The following is a 25,958-nucleotide window of genomic DNA, read 5'->3' as shown; positions in this document are numbered from 1 at the left end:
AATTCATAGCTTTTAAAGAAAGATGTAAAACTTGCTCTGATCATCTATTCCTGAACAGTACAAATACCCAGTATTTGCATTGAACAGTATGTCACAGTAGTGTAATTAAATGATTTTAGAGGCATTTTCTATTTTAATCAAATTAACACCATACTAGCTGCAGGGTTTTGTTTCTTTGAAAAATCCTGTATCATGAAAATCAGACTGAATTTCCAGATTTGAGGAGATGGATAACAGCGCATTCCCTCAGAAAAAGATTCCATAGTTCTGCAATTAGACCTAGTATTTTATCCTGTAGATTCTTCTAATGAGTTCAGAAAAAAAAACAAATTTCTGTTCAATATAGAGGTTCTGGTTTTCAAGCCTGGTCAGATTTTAGTTATGCCTCACACCCAATTCCACAACAAAAACTCTGCAACTGTTTAAAGACATTGATATCTTAGTTTACTCTAACGAACACCCCTTTCTTTACTTCCGATGAAAGGCACTTTTTCCAGCAATCCTATTTCATGTTTGTACCCAACAACCTACCAGGTTTCTCCATCCCAGTTGCATAATGTACAGAATCATACACACACATCAGCAGCATTAATAGGGTTGGTTGTTGGGGCCTAATGGTACATAGGGGAAAACAGATCATGACCAGTTAAATGAATGAAACCTGAAATGATCCCCGTTACCTTGAGAAGCTCAAGTCAATTCTGCCTGTGGTACATTTTGTGCCTCCTGTGATGAATTATCAAAATTTAGGAGTTCTCCCCAGGTACTAGAGATTGCAGGGAAAGGCAATTTCAGTAAAACTATCAGTAAGAATGCAGTTTCTAGGTGTTTGCCCTCATTGGAAATACTTGCTCTGGATCAAATAGTAAGCCACACATTTAGAATAGCATGGACAACCCTCACATATTTTAGGGGTGTGGGGGAATTACTGCTCAAGACAAAAAAAGTCCTGACTCAAAAACTGAACCAGAAGTTAGATTAATGAGCCTTCTGACCACATGTGGGAATGGGTAAATGATCTTGCAGCCCCTCCAACGCTGAGCTTGTATCAAGTTTCATTCCTCAGGCTGTCTGGTAGAGGTACACTGCATATTTTTAACTCTTAGCTGAAAGTATTTATAATAAATGGAAACAAATTACTTTAATAAAAAACAACAACAAACACCACCACCATGTGTCAATTCCACTGGCCAAATAAGACTGCGAGTTAGAAAACAGGTCACAGAGCCTTGCATTTATGCATTACTTTGTTTATAAGGTAATTACTAACAAGGTATTAAAACTGCCAATTACTTGAGTGACGAATAAAATTTTCCTTGCAGTAAAAGTGTGCTCCAGCAGAAGCCAGCAATTTCCTGAACTGCACGCCTCCTAAATTGCAGTGTGAAAGTGTTCAGTTATAGAGATGGCTTGCACAGTGCTGTCTTTGTGTCAGCACTGCTCCATAAAACAGAAATTCCTCACAACTGGCAGGATAATAGCCCCTGTATTACAAAGTTTAGTTGGACCTAATGGAACTGAATAAAGCTCTTATACAGCCTTCAGATTAGCACTTAAACTAACTGGCAAATTACCTGACACAGACCAGGTTAAAACAAAACCAAACAAACAGAAAAACCCACCTTGTTTATTTCAGGGAAGGTTTTACTTTCTTGGGGATGGTAAGGTCATATTGTGGGGAGAAAGCAACTTCTTTTGTTTACTGAAACAGTGAACACATTAAAGTCCCTAGTTCACCTCACAATGAAAGAATCAAACCAGCCTTCACTGCACCTGCCTGCTTACTCATATCTGTAGAAGCCACTCAAATGCAAAATATCCAAATGGCTCACTCCTTATTGCTCCAATCTCCTACTCCAGTTTTCTCTACAAAATATTTAAGTGCCATAATTCACACCTCAAAGAAGATCACTGAGTGCTGAACATACCTGAAAAGTTCTAACTTTAAGGCCCAACTTTAGTTAAAATGAGAAACTGCAATTCTAATTTGATTTTTGTCCCACAATCATCACTTAAGTATATAAAATAAAAACAGCTTCCAGAATGTATCAGCTTCCTCACAACTGCCAAATTGCTGTCAAAATTAGTCAAGAAAAATGTGTTCAAAAATGTAAGCCTATCTAACTGTCAAGGTAGAGCCAAACAGTATCCCCTGTGTCAGTACAATGACACACAAGTTTGTTTAGTATGTTCAATACCAAACCAACCAACCAAAAAAAAAAACAAATGCCCCCAAGACCATGAACTCTCCATCAAAGTGCTATTATTACTGTGCTCAGACAAAAGCTGCTGCACACACCACACTGGTTTCATTTCAGAGACCCTCAAAGGGAGATCAAACCCACAATAGAACCAGCACATCAGGTTCTCACAGAAGCAGACCTGAAGCAATCTGATAACTTTTTATGTGCAAGGAACAGCAACATGCTGCAGCTTCCCAACAACTTCTCCTGTTACAGCTAAAGAAGCTGGAGCATTGAGGAACACAAAACCACCAAAAATACCTGCATGAATTTGAACATGCCTTTTGCAATTTGAGTGCCCACACCCTGACTTGCAGCAACAAAAAAAAACATACCACCCACCCAAGAGTGCATGCAGACTGATTTAATTATTTTTACATACGCCTGTGTGAATACCAGTTCAAGACAGAGTATCAGTTTTTCATTATGGGTATGAGAAACCTTAGCTTTCTTTCTCAGCATTCATGATTTTAACCACACCACTAGGCCAAAACATCTGTACCAGCCCTATCAATCACAATCTGAAGATTCAGTCTATATAAACAGCTACAACATATCTGACATATTGATTTGTGCCTTCCTTGCCTCTGGGGAAGCACCAAGAAAGACAGCAACTTCTGTATCCTTTTGTTAAGGATCTAGTTAACACCATTTAGATGTAATAGTTCTTATGTGCTAGGAGAAACAAAAAGTACATATCCAGTATAAGTATCTCTTGATAAAGATTGCCAGTATGTTTTCTACCTAAGTATGCAAGCTTCATTAACCTGATCCTGTAAGATGGAAACCCCTATGCAGAAATATTTAATTCTGAAGCTCTTTTGTTTCTACTCAGAATTTCAGCCAAAAAAAACACAAAAAAATATTCTTGCAATTTCTTCTCCAGCATAACACTTTCTTCCAGGTAGACCTTGATCTGCTGTGTTTTGAGAAGCTTTAGTTTTATCTTGCACCATGATCATGACCATGCCTAGAGGTGGAGCAACCCGATAAAGAACAAGCTGTCTAGACAGACAATTTTGCAGAGCTGTCTGTGCAGCCTGTTCTCCAAAGTAGTTGGATGTAAAATAACTGTTTTAACATCCATCTGGTTCTAGACTAATACAGTATCTCAAACAAGGCCTGAGAAGCAACATATACTTAATTTGCCTCACAAACAGACAAACAAAATCATACTGGAGGCTCCTTCTGAAGACTAAAAAAGTATATGTAAGGAGAAAAAAGCACTCTGCTAGAGCCAGATAAAAATCTTTCTGAGCAGTGCTGAATCCAAGACACTGGGATTCACAGATGTTTAGTTTGATTGCCTTGTGTTTACATGGCTTCCAAATGGGAGCTGGCTTGGAGGCCGCCACACCAGAGCACAGGCAAACCATATGTGATTGTCCCCAGCATAGCACATAACTGGTGGTGTCCACTACAGCTCACAAACTCCTGTTTCAATTTCCTCAGATCTCTGTGGTTGCCTCACCTGTTCTTCCCTCCTCACCCACTGACATCATACAACTCTTCGCGTATTATATATCGTTTCTTGCACCCCTGCACAAACTCCTTTGGACTTCTGGAGCTTTTATAAGAAACGATGTCAAAGGCACCAAGTAAAAAACAAATTAAGCAAAAATAAAATAAAAGAACTGTAATTAACTTCCTTACAAAGTGCTGGAAGACACATGTTTTGTGGCTTTTAGGGTAAGGCTGGACAACTTTAAGACTACATAACAGAAGAATCTCAGTAAATCCTACAAGAATAAAGATAAAAAGATAATTTTTTTTCATCAATGTCTACACATTTGACTACTAAAATTAACCAGACTGTAATGAACAACTGTATCATTTAAAATATTGTAATTATGGTTTCCAGCTGAACACTACGCTTACAAAATACCCCTATATGAATTGGACTACACGCTCTTCTCACCAGACACCCAGCTGCATTGAATAACATCCAGTTTTCTAAATTTTTGCAACTGTTAATATACAGAAATATTTCAAGCAAAACTGGTTTTCTCCAAGAGATGCCAGAAATAAAGCCAGAATTCTGGCTTACTTCCAGTCCTGCTGGTAGGTCTACAAGTTTCATGCCCCCTTCACGCACAGGCTTCTCTTTCCTTAGAGCAGGCAGGATTTTTTCTTTTGAAGGTCTCCCTCATTCCATGATCTATGCCTGTCATTGCACTTTCAAGCCAGATGTCAGCAAGTCTCTGCTTTTTGTGGAATATAGGCATAAAGCAGAAAATGAAAACTCGGAACTCTGCAGGCTGCTGATACTCTGTCCAAAAATTGACGCCAAAGCTTATTGATTCCCAAACCAAACGTAAACTCGGAAAAGGGGAAGAGAAAGATGCAGAACAAAACAACTCTATGATCAGAAACGTTTTCATCATCAAAAAGAGGCAAACCCAAACTTTATAACACATGAAACTTTCATAGCAATTCTCTCCTGATTTTAGTTATAGTATCAATATATGTAATTAAACTTCCCATACAAACTCTCTTCTTGATAATCAAGAGTCTTTTTCCCATTTCACTTTCTGATCTTTCCAAAAATAAACACAAGTTACTTCTCAGGTGCTAATCAAGTGAATGTGTAAATTCATCACTTTATTTTAAAGATGGTAAACAAAAACAGTGCAGGCATAGCTATTTCAGCATGGGCTGACAACAGAGTAACTGTCATAGGGTGCATCAAGTCTGCAGTGGGTTAATGCTAAAATGCTGGACAATTCTAGACCTAGATTAAACCCAGCATAGTGCTCTCTAGGATCGTAAATCACTTTTCTAATATGATGTATGGACTTGTTGAGTAGTAACACCTACCTTTACTGTTACAGAGCCAACTCTCCCTTTTGAAAGGTGCAGACTAAAGTCTAGGCACTTCAGACCACAACCATCTAGATCTACTCCTAGTTTTGACTTGTCTCCTATCCACTTCTACTTCACTAAAAGCACCAAGTCATTACATTTCACTGATCTACTGCAATAACCACCTACCAGCTCTCCAAGATACTTATACCTGACATCTTAATTTCATTCTGACTTCTCTCATTCTCTATACCATATGCCCTACAACTCTGCACCTTCTCCTTGGTAAAATTTCCTACTAGTCTTCCATTTGGTCACATAGGAACAGTGTTCTCCACTTTTCTGATCCATTATTCTTCTTTTTAATTCACCTTTTTCTTTAACATTGCTGATCAGAAAATTATGCCCATTTTTTTCCACTGCAAATAGCTCCAAGTTTGCATTCTTTTCCATTCTCATTGTAAAAGCATTAATCTAGACTGTCACTACTTTATATTTTTGCTACAACAAACTCTGGGCTTTCACATACTTCTTCCCTTTCCCATCATTCAGCCTAAATTACTGCCATAAAAATCTAGTTTCCATGTCTGCAAGTCTGACTAAGACAGGTTCCTTCTCAAATTCTTTCATTTACTTCCTCTTAGTCTCCTCACCAAATGTCAAAGCCTGCAAGAACTAATTCCAGTCAGTTTCTTCACTCTAGCTTTTTGCTCACAACTTCAGCCCAAGTCACACATGGTTTACCACCATTTTTGGGACCTTCTCCAAGTAGCCTTATGCCTGAAGCCCAGTCTGACATTCCTCTATTCTTTCTTTCAAGCCTTCTTCAAAACAAACTCTTCCAGGCAGTATCTAAATCTTAATCCTTCCCATAATAAAGTGGTAGCTGAAGAGATGACAACGATGTAAAATATTTGACCAACATTTTCTTAATATTGGAAGCCAGACTTCAGTTTAGTATGCTGGCCTTATAAACACACAATACCACTTTCTCTGGCAAGCATCGAAGGGAAAGGCATCCACTCCTACTGAATGTAAGCTCCCATTTTCAGAAGCTACACCCAAACTTCTTTCTTATGACTGTGGCTTTCTAAATGCTGAGAAACCATTCTCTCAGATTTTACACACAGCTTCCACTCCCCAGCCCACCATGAGATAACAAAGACGCAGATTTCTCATACCTACACCTATTCCAAATAAACTTACAAATAAAGATTATTAAAAAAAAAAACCCAAACCCTTTTATCTTTAGAGAAGGCCCTTTGCAGGAGTTTTCCTCATGAAGGTGCTGCCACTGAGCACAAACTATCACTCTTATATAAATATACTTTTCCACATTTTAAACATATCTGGAAACACAATCCTAAAATAAAATCCCTTCTAAATAGTATAAGGTATTAATCACCAATTTCCTTTGGTAACTAGGTTTGCACATAAAATTAAGATAAGCGTTTAAGCTGTATGTTAGTTAATCAAAGCCACCAGGATGTAACAATGCACGCTTAAATTTTGGAAGGATATCTTTTTGGTGATAAAGTTTTTTATTTTTTTTTTAAACCAAGAATGAAAATCAGTGACAAGCCTACGTTCTATTATTCCACCCCCAAGTGAAGAAGGTAAGACTACTTTGTTCTTCCTTGTAAGGAGAACGAAGTGAGCACGAAGCTACCTAAAATGAAGGTTAATTTATAAATCTCTAGTCACGAGCTCATCGCTTGTTTAGCAGATGTTTACAATATGCCACTTCAATTTAAGAGTTAGTTTACTGTAAGACTGATGAAGAAAAATACTTTTTCAGATTACATATTAAATCAGGTATCGTGAAAAATCCTGAAAGCCCTGTAAGTAGATACTGACACTGCAGTATGATAAACTTCACATACTAAGGGTTTGTATCACATCAGAGATAGCTCTATCTCCATTACCTGACAGCACAACGCTTTACCAGTCTCAACCAACAACCATGTTGTTATTAGGTCTTTCATCAATGGGATTTCATATTTAGATCAGAGCAAAGCATGGTGCCCAAAGAAAAAATTTGACTGATCACCGAAATCAGAATTAATGAGCAACTAAGCAAAGTAGCAGGCTAGAGCTAATAAAAGAACACACAAAGCTAAATCTGGGCTCTTCTGATAAGTTTAAAATTTCAGAGCTTATTCATGAAGCCTAGTCTATACTAACACTTGGAGATGATCTCCAATAAATTCCCTGCTGCAGATTAGATAAGCAACAAGTGTCTACTTCAGACCACAGACTACCACCTGGACCTGAAAACACTTCTTAGGCATTCCCCAGGTTTTCATTTGTTTTCAGCAATCAAAATAATAATTTTTTAAACAAATCTTTGTTAATGGCTTAGGCAATTTTATGGGGTTTTTTTTCCCCTTTGAAGAGAATAACTTTGTACTTTTTTGGCACAATTCATTTCCAGCTTCTATGTCTGCTTTTACAGAAGTGTTCACTGAACATCAAAGTCCTGAGACACCACGTAATCAGAGTCAGTTTGTAGTGGTTGATAAGAAAGCTACATTTAAAGCTGGAACAATTTTGCTTACTATTAAAACCTGTGATGCCTGCAGCCACTTAAGACAGGTTACAGTTCTTTTGTCCTGTTTTTATCTCCTGACTAATCTTTCTTAATACTTTTTATTTACCTTTTTAAGCATGCAGGACACAAGACATCTTCAAACACAATGCATTTAAACTCACCATATACCAACAGAAAGGCATTACAAATGGAAGACTGCAGAAAGCCTTCAGAAAAGTGACCTGAGGATGCAGCCCAGCACAAACAAGCAGGCACATTTCAAGAATCCTCCTCAATACTGGCAACATTTTTCTTCATCTCAGACCTCAGAAGTGAATGGCCATGTGATTCCTTGTTTTAACTGCCTTAAGGCTTCCTGTACAGATGGGATTTTCCTCAGCACAGCAGAGGAAGACCTGTGCCATGCTGCACATTCTGTATGTCATTTATGAACAGGAGGTCTCACATTCTGAAAAAAGTGGGAACCTATTACAAGCCATATATTACTGTAAAACCTGAAAAACATTACTGAATGATCCATGCTCCTTTTACTTCTGTACCATGAACTTTCTATTCTCCACTCTGGCTTTCTCAAGACCAAATATTTGTATTCTAGACTAACATGATCAGTCTTTACAACATAAACTATAATATTTTCATTTAAATCATCTGCACCACATGTACTAGTGCTTTTAAAGAAAACAATTTCTACTCAATAAAATGTAAAATCACAAGTTTATTTAAAACAGACCATTATTTAAAGCTAGCCTAACACCAGAATTTCACTATACGCACTAGTGACTTTGGTATGTACAGGTTTTTCAGTCCCTGCAGACAGCAAGATGATGGCTATATAACATATCCTGGATGTGGGTAATATAAAACATGTTTTACGTACATATTTTGATAAGAACAATAAAATTCAGTTGGGGAGGCAGGATACTGTAATACTCAAAGCTGTTCTGTCTCCTTCCATAGCATTCAAAGACAAAGCACAGTGATGATGTTGAATGGTGTCTACAGATACATATTTAAAAAAATTCTGCAAATAAAGCAGCATGGGGTTCTTATTTAAACTGTAAATCCTAAAAAAAAACCCAAAACCTTAATGTTGCAGCATTTGCAAATCAGTGTCTGTCTTCCTTACAAAGCACTTATCACATGGAAAGCAATTAACATTTTCTGAAGCATTTTCAAGTAAAACCTCTATGCAGACAGTAGTTGGTAGTTAAACACCATGCAGGACTTCAAGGCTGTTGTACTTCTATTACTTGGTTTCAATTTACTTCTGGATCCAACCCAGGTACAAAACTTCACAGCAATGACAGACCTAGTAGGCAATACCAGTTTTCATATATCAACACCACAGATTCTAGTGGATTTTCAAGATAAGCAGGACAGGACTGGTACATCTTGGATAAGGAATGCCGTTAGAATGGGAACTAAATTCATAACTTTGCTTGTTCTCCTGGAATGAGTATCCACTTCACTACCTGACACAAAAGCAATCCACCTATCTAGGAACAATGAAAAGAAACTTGTTTATTCTCCCAGAAGTGCAGGATTTTCTACCACAACCATTTAAAACAATTATGCATTAATTTAGCTGTTTTCACAAGCACTCCAAGAATGCAGCTTAGGAAACACCTAATATATTTTAGTCCTAGGGGTAGATAAATATACCTACATTACTGCGTGTGGCATCTGTGTTATATATTTGTGGTAATCGGTTATTAAATCCAGTATCCTCCCAAAAGATTATGTTGTCCAGCATTTAGGGGGACCTGGCCTCCTGACTACCAGCTGTGATGTTTGGAGCCTCCTGACCAGATTTATCCCAAAGTACAATCCATTTAGTTCACAGCAGCTTCCAGATTCCCAGGAGGCTCTGAAGTTCTCTCATGTGATAAGAATAGATACATCTGTATTTTAATTCATATGATGAGTATCTCCAGCCATGTAATGCGAGTGTGCCTGAATGTACTTGTATACTCCTTCACACAGACAAGGTCTTCCCAGGATGGTGGTAGGGGGTGTGCCTGCCCAATACTTTTCTCCCCCATGGTGTTCAACCCTTAGCTGGCATTCATAGAAACAAAACATTGGCATTATCGTTTCATGTTACTGACTGTGACCATGTGACTGGGAACATTTGCTGCTCTGGGTATGTTTACTCTGCATAATTCAACAGTATGCAAATATCTAAGCTAGATAAATATCAATTAAGATAGCTAGCAATGAGGTAGCTCCAGAAATGGAAACTACACTAACATGATAATCCTCCCATGCTTGTTTATACTGCTCAAAGAATTTAGACACACAGTGCTGTATGGAAATACCTGCACTATTATTTACTGTAGGCATATCAGCAATGTAAATTCCTTTGCAGGGCAAGAAAATTCTTGCAGAACAGGTAAAATTCTAAGGCTCCACAGCTGAGTGACAAGTCCTGAGAAGTGGGGAAAGAAAAAAAAAAGAGAAGAAAAATCTTGAAAAAGTTTCTTCAACAATGAAGATTTTGGCAAGAAAGGAAGGCGCCACTTCCACAACATTCCTTGAAGACGTCTTGGGAAAAAAAAACTGGCTTTTCAACTGACAGTAATGAACCAGCGTATATGTATCTCATCAAAAATACAATCAAATCAAGTTTCAGAAGACTAGCACTCTCTTTTCTGCTATTATTTGAAAGTCAGAACAAAGACTCAATAAGGAAAGAGCGGTTTGTTTTGGAAAGGCTCCACAAGCTCCTTTCATATAAAAGTTTAAAATCCTGAAGTCATCAGATGTTTTGAGTACAGTTATTCTTTGAAGAGTAGCTCTAAAAATTATATTCTAATTGTTCCATATGTGTTCTCTTCGCATGACTTACATGTATTAACTCAGTTTGATTGAACCTCTCCAAAAAACATCCAACAAGGAAAGAGTAAGTGAACATATTTTTTCACATCTCAAAGAAAAAGTATTATAAGATAGATTATATATCCATCTATAATAACACAGTATTACATATATTTTTATGCCAGACAGCTGCTCTATAACTATTTACAGTCTTTTCTGTAAAAAGAGATTTAACATCTTTACATAAATAACTTGTAAGAACAGGAGGCTCAGGGGAGGCTTTGTACTCTCTACAATTATCTGAGAGGAGGTTGCTGTGAGTTGGGTGTTGATCTCTTCTCCCAAGTAACAAGTGCTAGGACAAGGTGAAGAAATGGCCTGAAGTTGTGCTGGGGAGGTTTAAATTGGATATTAGAATCATAGAATAGTTAGGGCTGGAAAGACCCTTAAGATCATCTAGTTCCAACCCCCCTGTTACGGGCAGGGACACTTCACACTAAACCATATCAGATACCAAGGCTTCATCCAACCTGGCCTTGAACATTGGCTATTGGGAAAAATTTCTAGATATTGGGAAAAATTTCTTCACTGAAAGGGTTGCCAAGCTCTGGAACAGGCTGCCCAGGGAAGTGGTTGAGGTACCGTCCCCAGAGGTATTTAAGAGTGTGGATGTGGAGGTGTTATGGTTTAGTGGTGGACTTGGGAGCACTAGGTTAACGGTTGGACTAGATGATCTTAAAGGTCTTCTCCAATCTAAACAATTCTATGAGTCTATTCTGTGTTTGAAATAGAAACCTTTGCAAAAGAAACAAGATGTTTTTTTTTTATAACAATGCAATACCAGTCTAATTTTATGTTCTCTGTACATTTATTTTGATACAAACAATTGTGTTAACTATTATACTCTCATTGACAGCACAGATCTAACAAAGGGTTTTCCATGTCTGACCACCTGAGTAAATGAACCAAGCTAGTGACCCAAGGATATGCTCCAGCAGTGACTGATCTGCATTTATACTCTCAAAGAAATACAGAAGTTTTTGCACAGCTGCAGAAGGATGATTTTGGGTTCATCTAAACTAGTTCAGTTTCCATGAGAAGGAACAGAGTAGATGGTAAGACAAATTCTCAACTTTGCACTCCTCAGAAGGCAGGAGGATATAAAACACTTTGTTATGATACTATTTCCAACCTTGTGGCAAAATGAACCTTAGCAACGACGCAAAAAAATATATATTTAGATCAATTAGATGCTTAAACTACAGAGTGCTATGTCAATGTGAAAATAGTGTCAACACTAAAGCAAAATAGAAGATATGCTTAAATTCAACAGTTATTTGTTGCTTTTTCTTTCATTCTTTTCTGATTCTGATCTGTAAGAAACCACATCAGTATCAAATATCACTTAGTTCTTACTCAAACAGAGCAATCCAGACACAGCGGCTGCACCAGCTGACTTAGCTGACCTGAGCCCAGAGTAAAAACAAACCCCTATAAATCCCCAGATGTAAGCAATTGAATAGTGATCAATTTAATTAACTGAACAGCTTTCCACAGTTTATTGTATTGTTTTAACCCTTCGGGCTTCTTCAAGAAGGGTAACTTGCAATTTGTTTTCAAGGGCAGTGTTTGGCCAGAGGGCTACATACTACTGGCTTTAGACACTTTAGATTCCCATTGATAAAATACAAATCCCACACATGAAAGAGGCATCTTTTCCCTTTTTCAATTAATAGTATTAAAGTAAGTATTTTTGTAACAGTTCCTTCAACAATTAGAGAAACTACATCATGGGTGGGGGGGAGGGAAATCAACCTGATTCTGAGTGGAAACCTCAGGAATAACATTTCCTTTAAAATCAACTGGTTTGGTTACTGGTCCTATATATGCCTTTTACAACTTTATACTCACATTACAGATGCCACATCAAGTAACCTGCTCATTTCTTTCAAACAAAACAATGAATGTACACATAATTGTGACACATGATTATATCCATTAACTGCAGATGAAAAAAAAAACAAACTATGCCACACATTAAAATGGGCTCAAAAAGACATTTTAAAGATATTGGCAAATTATCTGCTAACCTAGATACTTGTCCTGAAGCCGCATCTCGAGGGGATTTCACCATGTTGCCCACTGAAATTAATGGAACTCTGCCATGATTTAACACGAGTGGGATTTCAGCCAAGATAGAGTATAACTCTTGTTTTAAAGTCTGCATTGTACAAGTTTGTGTAACGTTTACTAATGTTTGTACAGTGCCTAGCACAACAGGGCTGAGGCTTCTGGGCACTACCACAACATAAATTAATTCTAATGCAGTCTTTATATCTGAGGGAAGCATAAAAACTACGAGGATTAAGCTCAATTATACACATTTTAAACAACCTGCTAAATAATATGGCATCATCAACTTCTAACCACAAGCTACTCCATTCCCAATTATTTCACTTTAATCTTTGTAATGCACATATTTCCACAAACCCTGTGGAGTTGGTTCTACTAACTAGGGACAATAGTAAGATCTACTTACAGAGACAAAACCGTTATATTTGCAGAGACTCGTCCCAGATCTGGAATGATCTCCAGTTCATTGTTGTTCAACTTCCTATTAATGTCAGAAAATGGAGAGTCAGTTTTCACGTTAATCAGAAATATGTACATTGGACTTGCTAAATGGCTGAACAGTGTCATCCCAACATTAAAAAATAATTTCAGTTCCACTTAATGCCAAGTATCAGAAAAGCAAGCATCTTTGTTCTTTAACCAATTATTAGAAACAGGGATACAATTAGCATACACAAACACTGGTTGGGGTTTTTGGTTGGTTTTTTTTTGTTGTTACTAATGCTGTTCTTTTTTCAGGGGGTTGATTGTTTGTTTTTGTTTGTTTTTTATTAAGACAAATTAACTTACACTTCCTGAAGACTATGAAGGTGATCCAAGAGACTGGTCTTGATTGAAGTTAATTTGTTGTGACTTAAGTCCCTAGGAGGTTACAAAAACAAACAGCCTGTCAGTTTTGCCATAAACATAAATTGTGTGAAGCAATACAATTTCAACCCAAATTATGTTATCATTTGTTTCCAAGTACATTAAAAGGTTTTGGTTTTCTTATGTTAGTAAATTAGAATACAAACTCATTTGAGTATACAAGTATAACTAAGTATAAATACCTTGATTGGTCATTGCCAGCAGTGTCAAAAAATTTCCTATACCTCCAAACAGTTTAGAACCATTTGTCTAAGTGTGTAAGACCCATGAAAAACACCTTAAGATTTTGACTCATATACCAACAACAACTCCTCTGCCCCATCTCTTCACAATAGAACATCTGGCTAATACAACCTCTCTTGATTACAAGGAAGACTCATAAACCAATACTCATTGCAGACTCATTCCTTGAGTTAGTTGTATCATTTACTCTTCTCACTTCTCTAAAGCAATGCATAATCTTAAATACACAATAAGGATCGTCCATAAATCTCAACACTATCTGCATGCTTTCACTCAATTCAGGACTCCATTCCAAATTCAATGGCGATCTTAAGCAATATCACAAAAAACATAGGAAAGCCTAAATCTATTTTGAGTTTTAGGATGTTTGTATACTAGTCATATTAATATCACAATCACACTTGGAGAAGTAGCTTGAGTACTCAGCTTGTGCCAGTCTGCACTGAAGATTCCAACTATATATACCAATGCAGCATATAAGAAATCTTGTTAGTGTCTTTGCAGTATTTCTACAAAATAAGCCAGGGTACTAGGAATGCAACACATTTTCTTGACCACTGTCAAGAAATTCTTTTCCCTACAGACACCATACATCTTTACCATGTGTCTTAAATATTTTACAACACAGTAAAATAGAGTCCTAAGAAGCTTTTGTGTAGCCTCAGAAGCAGCAGAACCATCACACAAATAACAGAATGACCAAACAATAGAAGGCAGAAAAGCAATTACAGAAAGGCAAGCTTGCACAGCCATAGAGATCTGCACAAGCAGCACAGACTCAAAATTGCTTTTCTAACCATGGCTAGCCCTCTTGAAGACCTCCCCCTTCTTAGTCACTCATCCACCAAAACATGCACCTTCCTGCTCATGCACTGCAACCTGTCACTGACTCACCTGCATGAATTCAGTCATCTGCAAAGGGCTCACTGGACATATTAATGCTGAGTTTATCCAAGCCAGCAAACAAAAACTGCACTATTTTGAATGAGTTCTTAAACTCACACCTGTGAGTCTGCAATGCAGAATTGCACCAGCATGCTTCAGCAGTGAGCTGAATTATTAGCATCACAAAAAGGCACAAAAATTTCTTACACTTCATGATACTTTTCTCTGTGCTAATCAAGCATTGAACGGTCATTCAACATGCAGGGGTCCCCATCAAGCCATGCCAGGCATGAAGTGTATTTCAAGTTGAATGTATGAGGAAGCTTTCACTTTTTCCGGATAATAAAACGCAGTACAGTCACCTATATTGGTCTGACTGCCATGAATGCATCCACTCCCCATCCACAGTTCTGGCTGTGAAGAAACCTGATGATCAGCATACCTTTGCTGCACACACTCCAGAACTGACTTAAACTGAGACAGATCTAGGGTCTGTGCTAGGTCTTGTGCTCTGTGACTAAGTCCTGAACAACTGCAGATTCAGAGAACTCCAATTTCTCTACACCCACCATTGCATAACTCTGAACGCAGGTGTAATGCTGCAACCCAGCCAGGTACCTATGTTTCTTCAACAGCACATGGGAACGATAAAAACTTGTTTTACTCTCCCCCAACTGTCTGGTGCTTTATGCAGTACTTGTTCAATATTGCCAAGACAATTCCTGGCATTGTCACTTCTGTCCTCCCCTGGAGTCAGTGGTTAAAAATAATAATAAAATTCAAACATCAAAAATAATCTCAGGCACATATGGGCATTATAAGGGGTACCATCAGAGGTGTGCTCTGAGCCAGCAAACTGGATCAGGCCCAGCCAGCTGCAGAGCTGTGGCACTGGTGTCTGGCGCACGGCCGCGGGCAGGGAGGAGATACACACCTACATCTTCCAAGCCAGGGCTGCATAGGAGCATGCAAGAGCAGACCCGCAGATGTGAAAGGCATTTGCCAGCACAAAAACAGGGTGTGAGGGCTGGGTGGAAGCCACCTAGAGAGGGGAACACTCTCCACCACCTTTAGGTGGCTTCAGAGGAGCTGTTTTCTAAGACTCCATTCTGGAGTCAAGCACCTAATACATATCCGTGCCTTCTCCCAGTGTCTAAACCCCGACAGATTTAGGTGTCTAAACCCCAACAGACTTTCTTCCTCAAGATGGAAAACCAATACAGTGTTAACATTTTCAAAAACCCACAAATGCTAGTTTCATCGTTATGATTTTGAGGTCTACTATAAATGAGGTTAACCACACTTGAGTTAGAGGACTGCATCTTTCACTGCTTAGAAAATCTAGTGCAAACAATTGTCTGTCCATAGACTACTGAAAAATCCCTTTGTTTTCAGCAGCTGAAGATATTAGCTGCATAGATCTGAATTCTGTATTCTTAAATATAAATACTGAAAAAATATGCTGTCACAAATGTCTAGATGGGACTCTAATTTGGTGCTTTATAGCAGAACATTTTTACCCTTAAACTTAATTCTGTATTTGGCTTTAGCCTGTAGGGATTAGAAGAACTATGCAAATAAACTGCCAAAATTCAGTGAAGTTATGCCTGTTAGTGCCTAATATGTTACTGTTCCTCATGCTTCAGACAAGACTTAGGAATCAGTAATTATTTCAACAAAGAGCATTCAACATCAGTACTAAAAACCTGCATTTCTTCATTTCATCCAAAAACCCTGCAAAGGGTTTATTTAAAACATGTTTGCCTAAAGGACCTACCAGACAGTATCAGACGTGAGTAGATTTGTTCTGCTGGAGTTATAACATGTTAAAAAAAAAGAAAAAGAAAAAAAAATCTGGCAGAGCCCTTAAACTATAAAAATCCTGCAATTACAACCACTGCTGTGCATGATCACCACACTGGAGCCAGACACTTTCACTCATAGCTCAAGCTCACATCCATCTGGAGTCTATCAAGGCAACCGGGAGCGCAACAACTTACACTAGGTTTCAAACTATTTATTTTTTGTGTGTTTGTCTTTTAACACTAAAGATACCCTCAGATTTTCCAGGTAGCACCTACTTTAAAAAAAAGACATACATACACACAAATTACTTACTCCTGGTTTACTTACAGCAGGTTGTCAAACACAAGTTGCACAAAACCCCAAAGCTAAACAACAAAAAAACCCCTCCACACAATATTGAATCGCCTATTTCACACAGCTGTATACATACTTGTCTACCAGTTGTTGGATTAAAAAAATTAATTATAAATATTTTATTAAACATTATTTCAGTACTACTGGCATTAGAAACTTGGGGGGGGGGGGGAAGCCTTGTTACATATTTAAGTTTTTTAATCAGAGTAGTTAGAAGTGAACCAAGGGTTAAAGTATTTGTCTTCTACTAATACTCTTAAGTGGAGCTTAAGCCTATAAAAGTTTCTGAAACTTATAAGCACTGGATCTGAGGCATTTTTTAAATATAAAAATCTATCATCTCTGTTGCAAAGCTGCAAGTATATTTCAGTTCAGTGCATTTCTCAACAGATCTTAGAACAAGTATGAAGAAAAGGTTTGAAAATTAATCAGTATTTTTCCTTTAAAGAAATGGAACTGACAATGTTCAAACACTAAGATTATTACTATGCATTTTCCATTTCTGAATTTTCCTTGTCTGTTAAAAAAAAACACATAAGTGGGGAGAAAATCTCCTCTGTGATTACTTTTGCTACTAGAATTTCAAAAGCCATGAAAGATGTAACAGTGAGTGAACTCAGAAACATCAGAAACCAGATTTATATTAAGAAATTCTTTATAACAATAAAAAGTATATATACCTGTTCTTTACCCAAACTTCTAATAAAAGTGATTGAGCATTTAAGTAGAATTGCCTCCACTTGAAAAAACATGCCATAGTTTTTGAGGCCTTTTAAGTGCCTGTTTTATGAAAGAAACTATTTTCTGTATTGTATGGCCATCTTTTGTAACTCACAAGTCTCTGAATTAGAAAACTGAAAAGTATCACTGAACATCAATGTCTGCATGATAAAAAATGGAAAGGAAGGCCTAGTGTGTAGTGTTTCTTCACACATTTTATAAATACAACTTTTAGACTCTAACTTAATTTACAACACTTAGTCACAATTATCATCTTCTTCCTTAGAGAACTCAGAAACCTGAGCCCCAAGTCAAATTTTAAAATGCAAATCCAGCAACAGCTTCTTAATCAGTCCCACAGGGGCCTATAGAGCTGCTAATTCAGCAGAAATCAGGAGAGCTGAAAAACAAAAAGCCAGGCTGTAGCTGTTTTAAGGCACTGATCCAAAGTGACTCATAAATCAGCTTGCTATGTTCAAGTTTTAGTCTGGAAAATATTGAAAAACAGCTGTGAAAACCATACAGCCCTTTTTTCTGGCAATCCTGCTAGAGAACTAGAGGATTTATAAAATGTAAATACTAAAGATGTAATACAAACACAAGTGGAAACCATCTTTCAGACTTTCCCTCCTGCCCCACTGACAACTTCAGTATTCTTCAGTGAACCTGGAGAGGGGTATGGCAGTGCCACTGGGAGTTTGCACACAAGGAGAGCACTAGCCAATGCTCCACACTCTTCCTCTTTTCATTCCTTCACCTCCGGCTCTGCTACACCAGCTCTAACAAACCCATGCTCCTGCAATCTCAGGACACACATCCTGGAAGTAAATGGAAATCTAACTCCAAAACTATTTGTACACAAAGCCATTACAAATGTTTATCAGTTTTCAGCAGACTGTTATCTTCCATACAAAAGATGGTCTTTTTGGCCAAAATGACAGTAAAGCTGGAAATTTTAGTCTGTCTACACCCATTCAGTGAAGTCACTTCCGCACATGGCAGTAGCCTCACACCTGCCACCAAAAGGAAGGGGATATAACTCAGTTCTCCGGCTCTTTTGGTTTATTTCTCTCCTTAAGGTCATGCAGCCTTTCCACATTAGACACTCATTTCATTTCACTGGGGAAATCTGAACACAAAAAGCATGAGAGTGAAAAGGAGCTTCAAAAAAACCAACTTCATCTGACCTGCTCTCCATCTGGGCAAGCAGACAGTCGAGCAGAGGAAGGTGTAAAGCCTTACACGGGCCTTCTCAGGCACAAGAGCTCTCACTCTCCCGCTTGGGAGATCTCGTTTGCATATGTTGAGAACACTGGTGTAATAGCTGTTTTCTAAAGAGGATTGGAAAGCCTGCAATTAAACTACTAGCCTTTGGCTATACCCGCTATGGCCTTCCATGGAAAACACAGTAAACATACACCAATAAAATTCATACGCAGTCTTTTATAATTCGTAAGTGTACAGTTTGTTGCAACAATAATCCAGGTTAGTCAAACCTTTTTTTTCTTTTCGCATATGTAAAAGTGAAATGCATCATAATCTTCAGGATTGCGCAATCCCAGCTTTAAATTCTGGGGTAGCTGGAAGTAACAGGCAACCTTCCCTGTTGTCTTACTAAGAGGAGGGAAAGGAAGAAAGAGGAGGGCACTTCTAAGGCATTTGACACAAACAAAAGAAATATTTACACAAAAGCAGCCAGACCACATGGTTTGGTGACACCTACAAAGATGTACTCCTGTGAGTTTAAGAGCTAGTGACACAGCTGTCCAATGAGTAATCACAGCAGGACCTCTTACAACAGACCAAAGCTTATTTATACAAGTGGAACTTATTTTCTCACACTTTTAAAGGAATGTGAACTTACATAAGGACAATTTACACTACCAAGGGAATTCTAATTAGAAAAGCCCTCCTTGTGCTAACAAAAAAGCCCTGCAATGTGTTCTATTGTCTTTCAGTAATAGAAGTGGAAAAGGCAAATTTGGATTACTGCTAATGCAAAATGCTTTTTAAAGCAGCTCCTAAAATGAAAGTCCTGATTCAGGCCCCCTTTTGGTTTTTTGTTTAGCATGCTGTCACACCTGAATTTTAACTGAATAGCCCTAAAGCTAAGCTACTAAACTAAGCTATGAAGCTTAGCTTTAGTATCGAAAAAGCCTTAGGTTTGTAAGAAAACTTACGCTAGCATACTCAAATAGTTCAAAAGAGCAGGAGGAATGAAATTTAACAGGAAGCAAAACCAGTTGTTGAAGGTAAAGCAGACCTGGCACTTGGTTCATATGCTTCAGTCACATAAGCCAAAAAATAAAAAAAAATAAGAAAACTAAAAAATAAAATATTTCTCCTCACACTTTCCTGTACCACTCCTGGAAATATTCAGCTCCCAGAGCCATTCCTGTGTTCAGTTCCATCTGGTGTCAATACAGGCATCCACATTTCATGAGTAAAGCAGCATGACCTCCAGACGAGGCAATTGAACAGAATTAGCCACAACTAATTGAAAGTCTTCCTGTTTACTTTAAAGTCCTTATCTCAATCTGCTTTGGAAATGTAACAGAAAATTAATACGGCTAATACAGAAGATCTCTCAGTGACAAAAGATTAAAAACAAATGGGGAAAGTTCCTCAGATATTTTCAAGCTTTTAGAAAGCTCCTGTAACTTAAGCTTTGTCCATAAAAGTTTGCCAAGAAAAAGCAGATTTCCTGCAGACGGCATTTCAGTCCACGTTACTGCAGATTCGGCGAGCCCGTGCCACCGGACCCAGCGGGGCAAGCTCCGCTCATAGAAAAGCCATTACAGACTAAACTATAGGCGAAAGGAGGCGAAAACCGCACAAGTAAAACCGAGACCCAGTTTTCCCGGCACGTAAATCAATAGTAACTTTGTGACTGTCGCACGTTTTCCAACAAAGTCATCAGAACTTTCTTCCTCCCCCTCCCAAAACACCGAGAGGCGCTGCCGGGCCCGCTCCCATCTCCACCACACCGGGGCCGCAGTCCCGCTGACAGCCTGGCTGCCGGCTGCTGTCCCCACCCGGCACCGCCACGAAACTCCGTGTTCGCGGACAGGACCACAGCCCCGGGAGCAGAAGATGGCGGACGGGAGCGGGCCGGCACCCCCAGCCCCCCGCGGTGCCCGCCGCCCCGGCACTCACAGTTGCACCGCCCCCCGCGGCAAGCGCTCGGGCAGCCCTCTCAGCTCCAGCCGGCTGCAGGCGACGAGGTGACCGGAGCAGCGGCAGGGCGAGGGGCAGCGGGCGGCGGCGTGGTCCCCCCGTAGAAGCAGCAGCAACATCAGCAGGAGGAGAGCAGCGGACACCCCGCAGGGTCGGCGGGGCATGGCGGACTCGGAGCCGCTGCCCGTGCTCCCGTCCCTGGCGTTCCCGCACTGACAGACCCGGGCGCAGCGCGACCTCCCGCCTCTCAGCGCGGGTGGCAGCTCCCACTCATGCTCCAGAGCCGCCGCCAAGGGGGAAGGCGGTGGGAGAAGGGGGATGTAGGAGAAAAGTAAAGGGAGACAGCGACAGGGGGTCCCAGCACCGCCGGCCGACAGCCACTCCGCAAACTTTCCGCCGCCTCAGCCCGCCTCCGAGCGGTCGGGGGAGCCCCGAGCACGGCCCGCCCCGTCGGAGCCCCCTCCCCCTGCCATGTGACGGCCGCACCCCCCGACCGCCCCGCCGGGCTGGGGCTGGGGCTGCGGGTGTGGGGTGACGGGTAAGGGTCCGGGTGGGTTGGGGTCGTTCCCGGTTGCTGCCAGGCCGCTGCGGCTTCCTGGGCTCGCAGCCCGGCTCGGGAGAGACAGCCAACGGGTGGCCTCGCAGCACAGCGAGCGTGTGTGTGGGGCCTTGCTCCCTTCGACGGCCTTACTATGGACGGGCAGCACAGCACCCGGCTGCCGTGAGCACCGGGCACTACGTGCCCTCGCCGTCACCCGCTGGGAGCAGGCCGAGCCACGAAGGCAAGGGCATGGAGGCCTTACCCGTGCGGGATTCCCCTTCGCCATCGCACTCATTTAGCATGGGTTGGGGCAATTCTGGAGGCCTCAACGGCTTCCCAGCCAAGCCTGGGGTCACTGGCATGTAAAAGGTGAGGTGAGGTTAACTCCTGCCTTCTGGGTCCTACTCGGCTAGTCCAGACACCGTAATTAAGCCCATTATATTCCCCACAGGATCCCAGCTTCAGAGGTTCAGGGAAGTGGGCAGGGCATACAGATTCCACATCTCTGAGGTAATCTATGTAATTTAAGTAAATACCTATTGTTCAAGTTCCATATGTAAGCCCAGGCCTTCCAATGGATTCAATTACTGTAGTCTTCACCCACCCCTAATATCCAGCAGCAGACATCAAACTGCTCACAGGCGCTGTGCTATCTCTCCCACCTCTATATGTTTCACCTGAAAGATCGTAGACATCTTAGACACTGGGAACCTGGAGCCTCAAAAGCCTGACAGCTCCGATATAAAGATTTGTAAGGCTGAAGCTTTGTCCCTGTTTTTTATTGATCCCATGTGCATCTCAGGATGCAGCTGAAATTAAAGAAACAAAACTACATTTTAGTCAGGAATCATGAACTTTCAAAGCCAGCTGGCAAGCCCTGAGTGACAACAAACATTCATGTGCCACTGTCAGCATAACTGGTTCAGATGCATGGGGTGTGTAGAGTTGTGTGGTGCTCTGTCAGCTTGTGCTCTATTGACCACTGGTGCTCCTTAAGGAAATTGCTGTGGGAAATTGCTGTGGGACACGCATTTTTTCTACACTTCAAGCAAGCAAAGAAACAAAATAAGATGATAAAAATTAATTACTGTGTACTTGCAAGTTGCTATCATTTATTTCTTGTCAATGAGACTGCTTTGGCATCATTGGCATGTCATAGTTGTTCAGTTTCTTTGCAGCTGCTGCCTTGCTTTCAAAAATGTTGACATTAGATGAGCAAAGCCCGTGAAACACTGAGCTGTTCCAAACAGCCAATGGGGCAATGCTAGATCCTGATTTTCAAAGTTATCCGCCTGTACCTGTTCCCATTGAAGTCAGTGGGAAAGCTTCCATTTCCAAAGTGTCAGCATTTGTTCTAGCTGCCCAGCTGTTTCACACCATTATACTAAGATACAGAGACCTTGAATGTGTTCTGTTCATTTAGTTAAAATATGTTATACTTGATACTTTTGCAAAGTAATCAAAAATTCAAGAGGTAGATCTTCATGTTGATGTTGCTCAAGGGAATTACTGAGCACTTTACTAAAATTAAAACGGATTTAAAATAACTAAGCCTTGTACTACAGTTCCCAGGATGCACAGCAAAGAGCTTCTTATTAGGGAAAAATGAGCTTGTCTTATCTTGAGTGTTGGCAAGGGCGGCAATTCACTAGTAAGTAGCAACAGAGTTGTTAAACTGTCAGTTTTAATATCTGAAGGAAAGGAAAAATGGAAACAAAGCATTTTGAACTTATTTTATCATAGCAATCAGTAATATACACAGTACATATCTGAACTACAGAACAAGAGAGGATCTTAGAAAAGAAAGCAGAAAAAAGATAATAATGTTGAAAAGGTCAAAAACTTCTGTTTCTGTAATTTTGAAAACCACTCATGCAGTCATGGAACACTGTGCCCTTTGTAAAAAACTAACGCATATTTAGTGCTAATATATGAAGCTGTTTTAAGTTAAGCAATTCAGAAAATTAATCCATCTGTCTTTGCAGCTTCTTTTCTCAAAATGCTTAATAAAACATTTTAAAACTGATTGTGTTACGAATTCAAAAAATGCTTATGTGGTGTACTTCAGAGCCCATGACAGAAAGTCTTTTTTCCCTCAGGGGGATTTGCTTTCTTCAAAAGCCTCAGGGACCAGTTCTGAACCTGATTCGAATGCTGCAAGTGCTGGCAGACCCAAAGCCCAGAGGTCTCTTCATCATTATGAGACCACCATGACTGTATGTAAGCAAATGCGAATGTCTCCTTCACAGGTGTGGCTGGATTATGTCTGCCCTAAGTAAGCTTGCATCAAAAAGAGAGGCTTCACTGTCCTCTACCCTGTTATCTCCACACATAGCAAGGGATTTCTGATGACCCTTGTTTAGCATCAGCATTAGTGTAAATGCATATTCAACAGGATTAAAGAACTGATTTTACTGAAGCCCCATCAAAAATGATAACACACACACACACCTCTCCACCCTCCTCCCTTTAGTTCTGAGTACGAATAAAGTACTTGTCCAGCTCTCTGTGTAGCTGCACAAGGAAGAGGACTTGGTGGTTACACAAAGACAGGCCCTTTCTATGGCAGCCTGAATATAGGTCAGCCTGAGGGGATAACAATGAGGAGGGGGAAGCACTGCTGCTGAAAAAAAAATCTTGTAAAACTAGATCCTAAAGCTCTTTCTTCGGGTAAAGAGATTAATTTCCTCCACAAGACTGCTGAACATTGTAGTCTGAGTGAGCTGGGAGTGGAGGAAAGGAGCTTATATAGTGATCTGTAGAGCCTTCATTGGGATGGTTTGGGTTGACTCTACTGGTGTCTTTTTCAGTTCCTGATTATTTTAAATCAGATAAACAGGGGTTTACAGATTCAAGTCCAAACATATGTTGTTTAAAATATGCATTCACTTCAGGCAAAAGACACACCCAGAAGCTGTCTAGGTATAATTTTTTTACATATCATTAACACGCTGAAATTGGGCACTGCTTTCAAGTAACCTACCTCCAGAAAAGGTCAATTTTTAATCAGGCTGGTTTTAGCAGATTATTACAAGTAATTTACCTATAGCTAAGTTAAGTAAAACCAATTTAAGATACTGTGCATTTTCTGTTCTGACTTAAAATTACATTACTAACTTCAACTGTTTAATTTAAATTCAGTTCTTTTAATCAGTTTTCAAAGGAGTTTCAAGACACTAGAGGCAACTACATATAGTTGTATGCAGTTATGTATAGTTAAACCTGCAGGATTTGTCAGAAGGTCAAAAGGAGTAAACATTTACACCTGTATTAAATGTTTATGTTCATTAAGACCATCCTGGGAATTAAGAGTCTCCCCGTGTTCTTCTCATGGATCACGAGGTAATCCAAATCTGTGTCTAGTATTTGTTTTAGATTTTCTACTTTTCATGGGTAAATAAAGTGATTTAGGTAGTGTTCAGCAGCAAAAAGCAGAAGCAAATCAGAACACCATTTCTTATGATCTGACACATCTCAGTTCTGATGGAGTGAGATAGATACCAATCACACATCTATCTGCTTTCCTATCAGGAAATGCCCCTGTAGGAGTATTACCAGAATTAATGTCCTGTCTATTCCTGAACTTTCCCAGTTCTATTTTATTTCTAGTCAAAGATGTTTAGGACTATCTGGGAGAAGGAGATGAAGAGTTCATCCTCTCAAGATTATAACTCCCTATTGCAGGTTCCTCAGTTTAATCTGTTTAAAAAAGTAATTAAAAAATAATCTTAAAGCTAACAAAACTTTTCATAAAGCCACGATGAGAGAGAGGTTACTAGACACACAAAACCTCTCTACTGGATGCAGAAGACCCTTTTAGCTTCTTCACTTTCTGTGTGTAAACAAGAACCTCATCCAATATAATGGAATATATTTCATGGAAATTACTCTAAACTACTCTAAACTTCTAAAGAGGTTTCCTACCCTCCTTTTCTTCTGCCCATTGGTTATAGCAATGGATACTACTTTTAATTTATAATAGCACTAAGACTTCATGACCATGTGTTTCAATTCCTATGATTAGCCACTGCAATTTCACTTGCATTTGAGGAAAACAATAAAATGTTCTTAAATAATTTCCTAGTAACTGTGAATCTCCTGCTAATGTGTCATAAGTCCATGGTGAATATCCCAAGGTGCATACCAAGATTTATTTTTGGTAGTAATTATACGTGACTTTGTGTGATCCAACACTGACGCTATGAAAACCAAATTAGGCATAATTTGAATGCACTGATTGCAACCAGAAAAACTATACGAACTCTTTCTGAAAACTTTGCCTAGGGCAGAAAATGTTCAGCTTTTATAGAATTCATCCAAACAGTGAGTGTTTGCCTCCTCTACAAATAAACTTAATCATCCTAAGGCAATCCACATTAGTGACATTGTTAATGTCTTCAAGTCATGTCCTGCATGGGGCTAAGTGGGAAGTGAAGTGCATGATTGGAAAGACAATTAAACAATCAACATCTACAATGATGTAACTTCAAAGGGGAAAAAAAGAAGAGTTAGTTTTAGGTCATTAAGGAACACTCGAGTTGAAATGTTGTCAATTTGAATAAAAATAAGTAGATGTAATTTCAGGATGGTGCTACTGTAATAAAACACCTGCCATGTCTGCTCTATTTGTTTTAGTTTGTTGGGGTTTTTTAAATAATCTTTTAAAATGTTTCGTGGTAAGAAAGATCAAGAAGTGGCCAAAAAGGGAATATGAAAGAAATGCCCTATCTAACCGAGCAGTGGCTGTCGCAAACAGTAATATCCTCAGCTCTTCCTTCTTCCTCTCCCTTGGCATGGGGAGGTTACTGCACCTGAAGCA

General features: G+C 39.5%; 1 protein-coding gene across 2 annotated transcripts in view; it reads right to left on the bottom strand.

Moving 5' to 3' along the window:
* The window catches only part of LRIG3 (leucine rich repeats and immunoglobulin like domains 3), a 39,783-nt gene extending 18,306 nt beyond the window's left edge, over positions 1-21,477 (bottom strand). The window contains exons 1-3 of one of the 2 annotated variants that reach the window (XM_031048058.2): positions 21,402-21,477; positions 13,336-13,407; positions 12,953-13,027 (exon numbers count right to left, since the gene is read on the bottom strand). Coding sequence is in view for 1 of the 2 variants with exons in the window: in XM_005148097.4 (XP_005148154.4) it covers positions 12,953-13,027; positions 13,336-13,407; positions 20,578-20,762 (332 nt within the window). In the remaining variant the exon portion in view is untranslated. Of the gene's footprint in view, positions 1-12,952; positions 13,028-13,335; positions 13,408-20,577; positions 21,006-21,401 lie in introns of those variants that run through there. The other variant, XM_005148097.4, reaches the window with a different exon arrangement.
* Between the last annotated feature and the right edge of the window lie 4,481 nt (positions 21,478-25,958).

Source organism: Melopsittacus undulatus, chromosome 5, assembly GCF_012275295.1.
Source record: "Melopsittacus undulatus isolate bMelUnd1 chromosome 5, bMelUnd1.mat.Z, whole genome shotgun sequence".
In the NCBI taxonomy this organism is placed as follows: domain Eukaryota; kingdom Metazoa; phylum Chordata; class Aves; order Psittaciformes; family Psittaculidae; genus Melopsittacus; species Melopsittacus undulatus.
The sequence above is the reverse complement of the archived record's forward strand: the minus strand, read 5'-3'. Positions and strand labels throughout refer to the sequence as shown.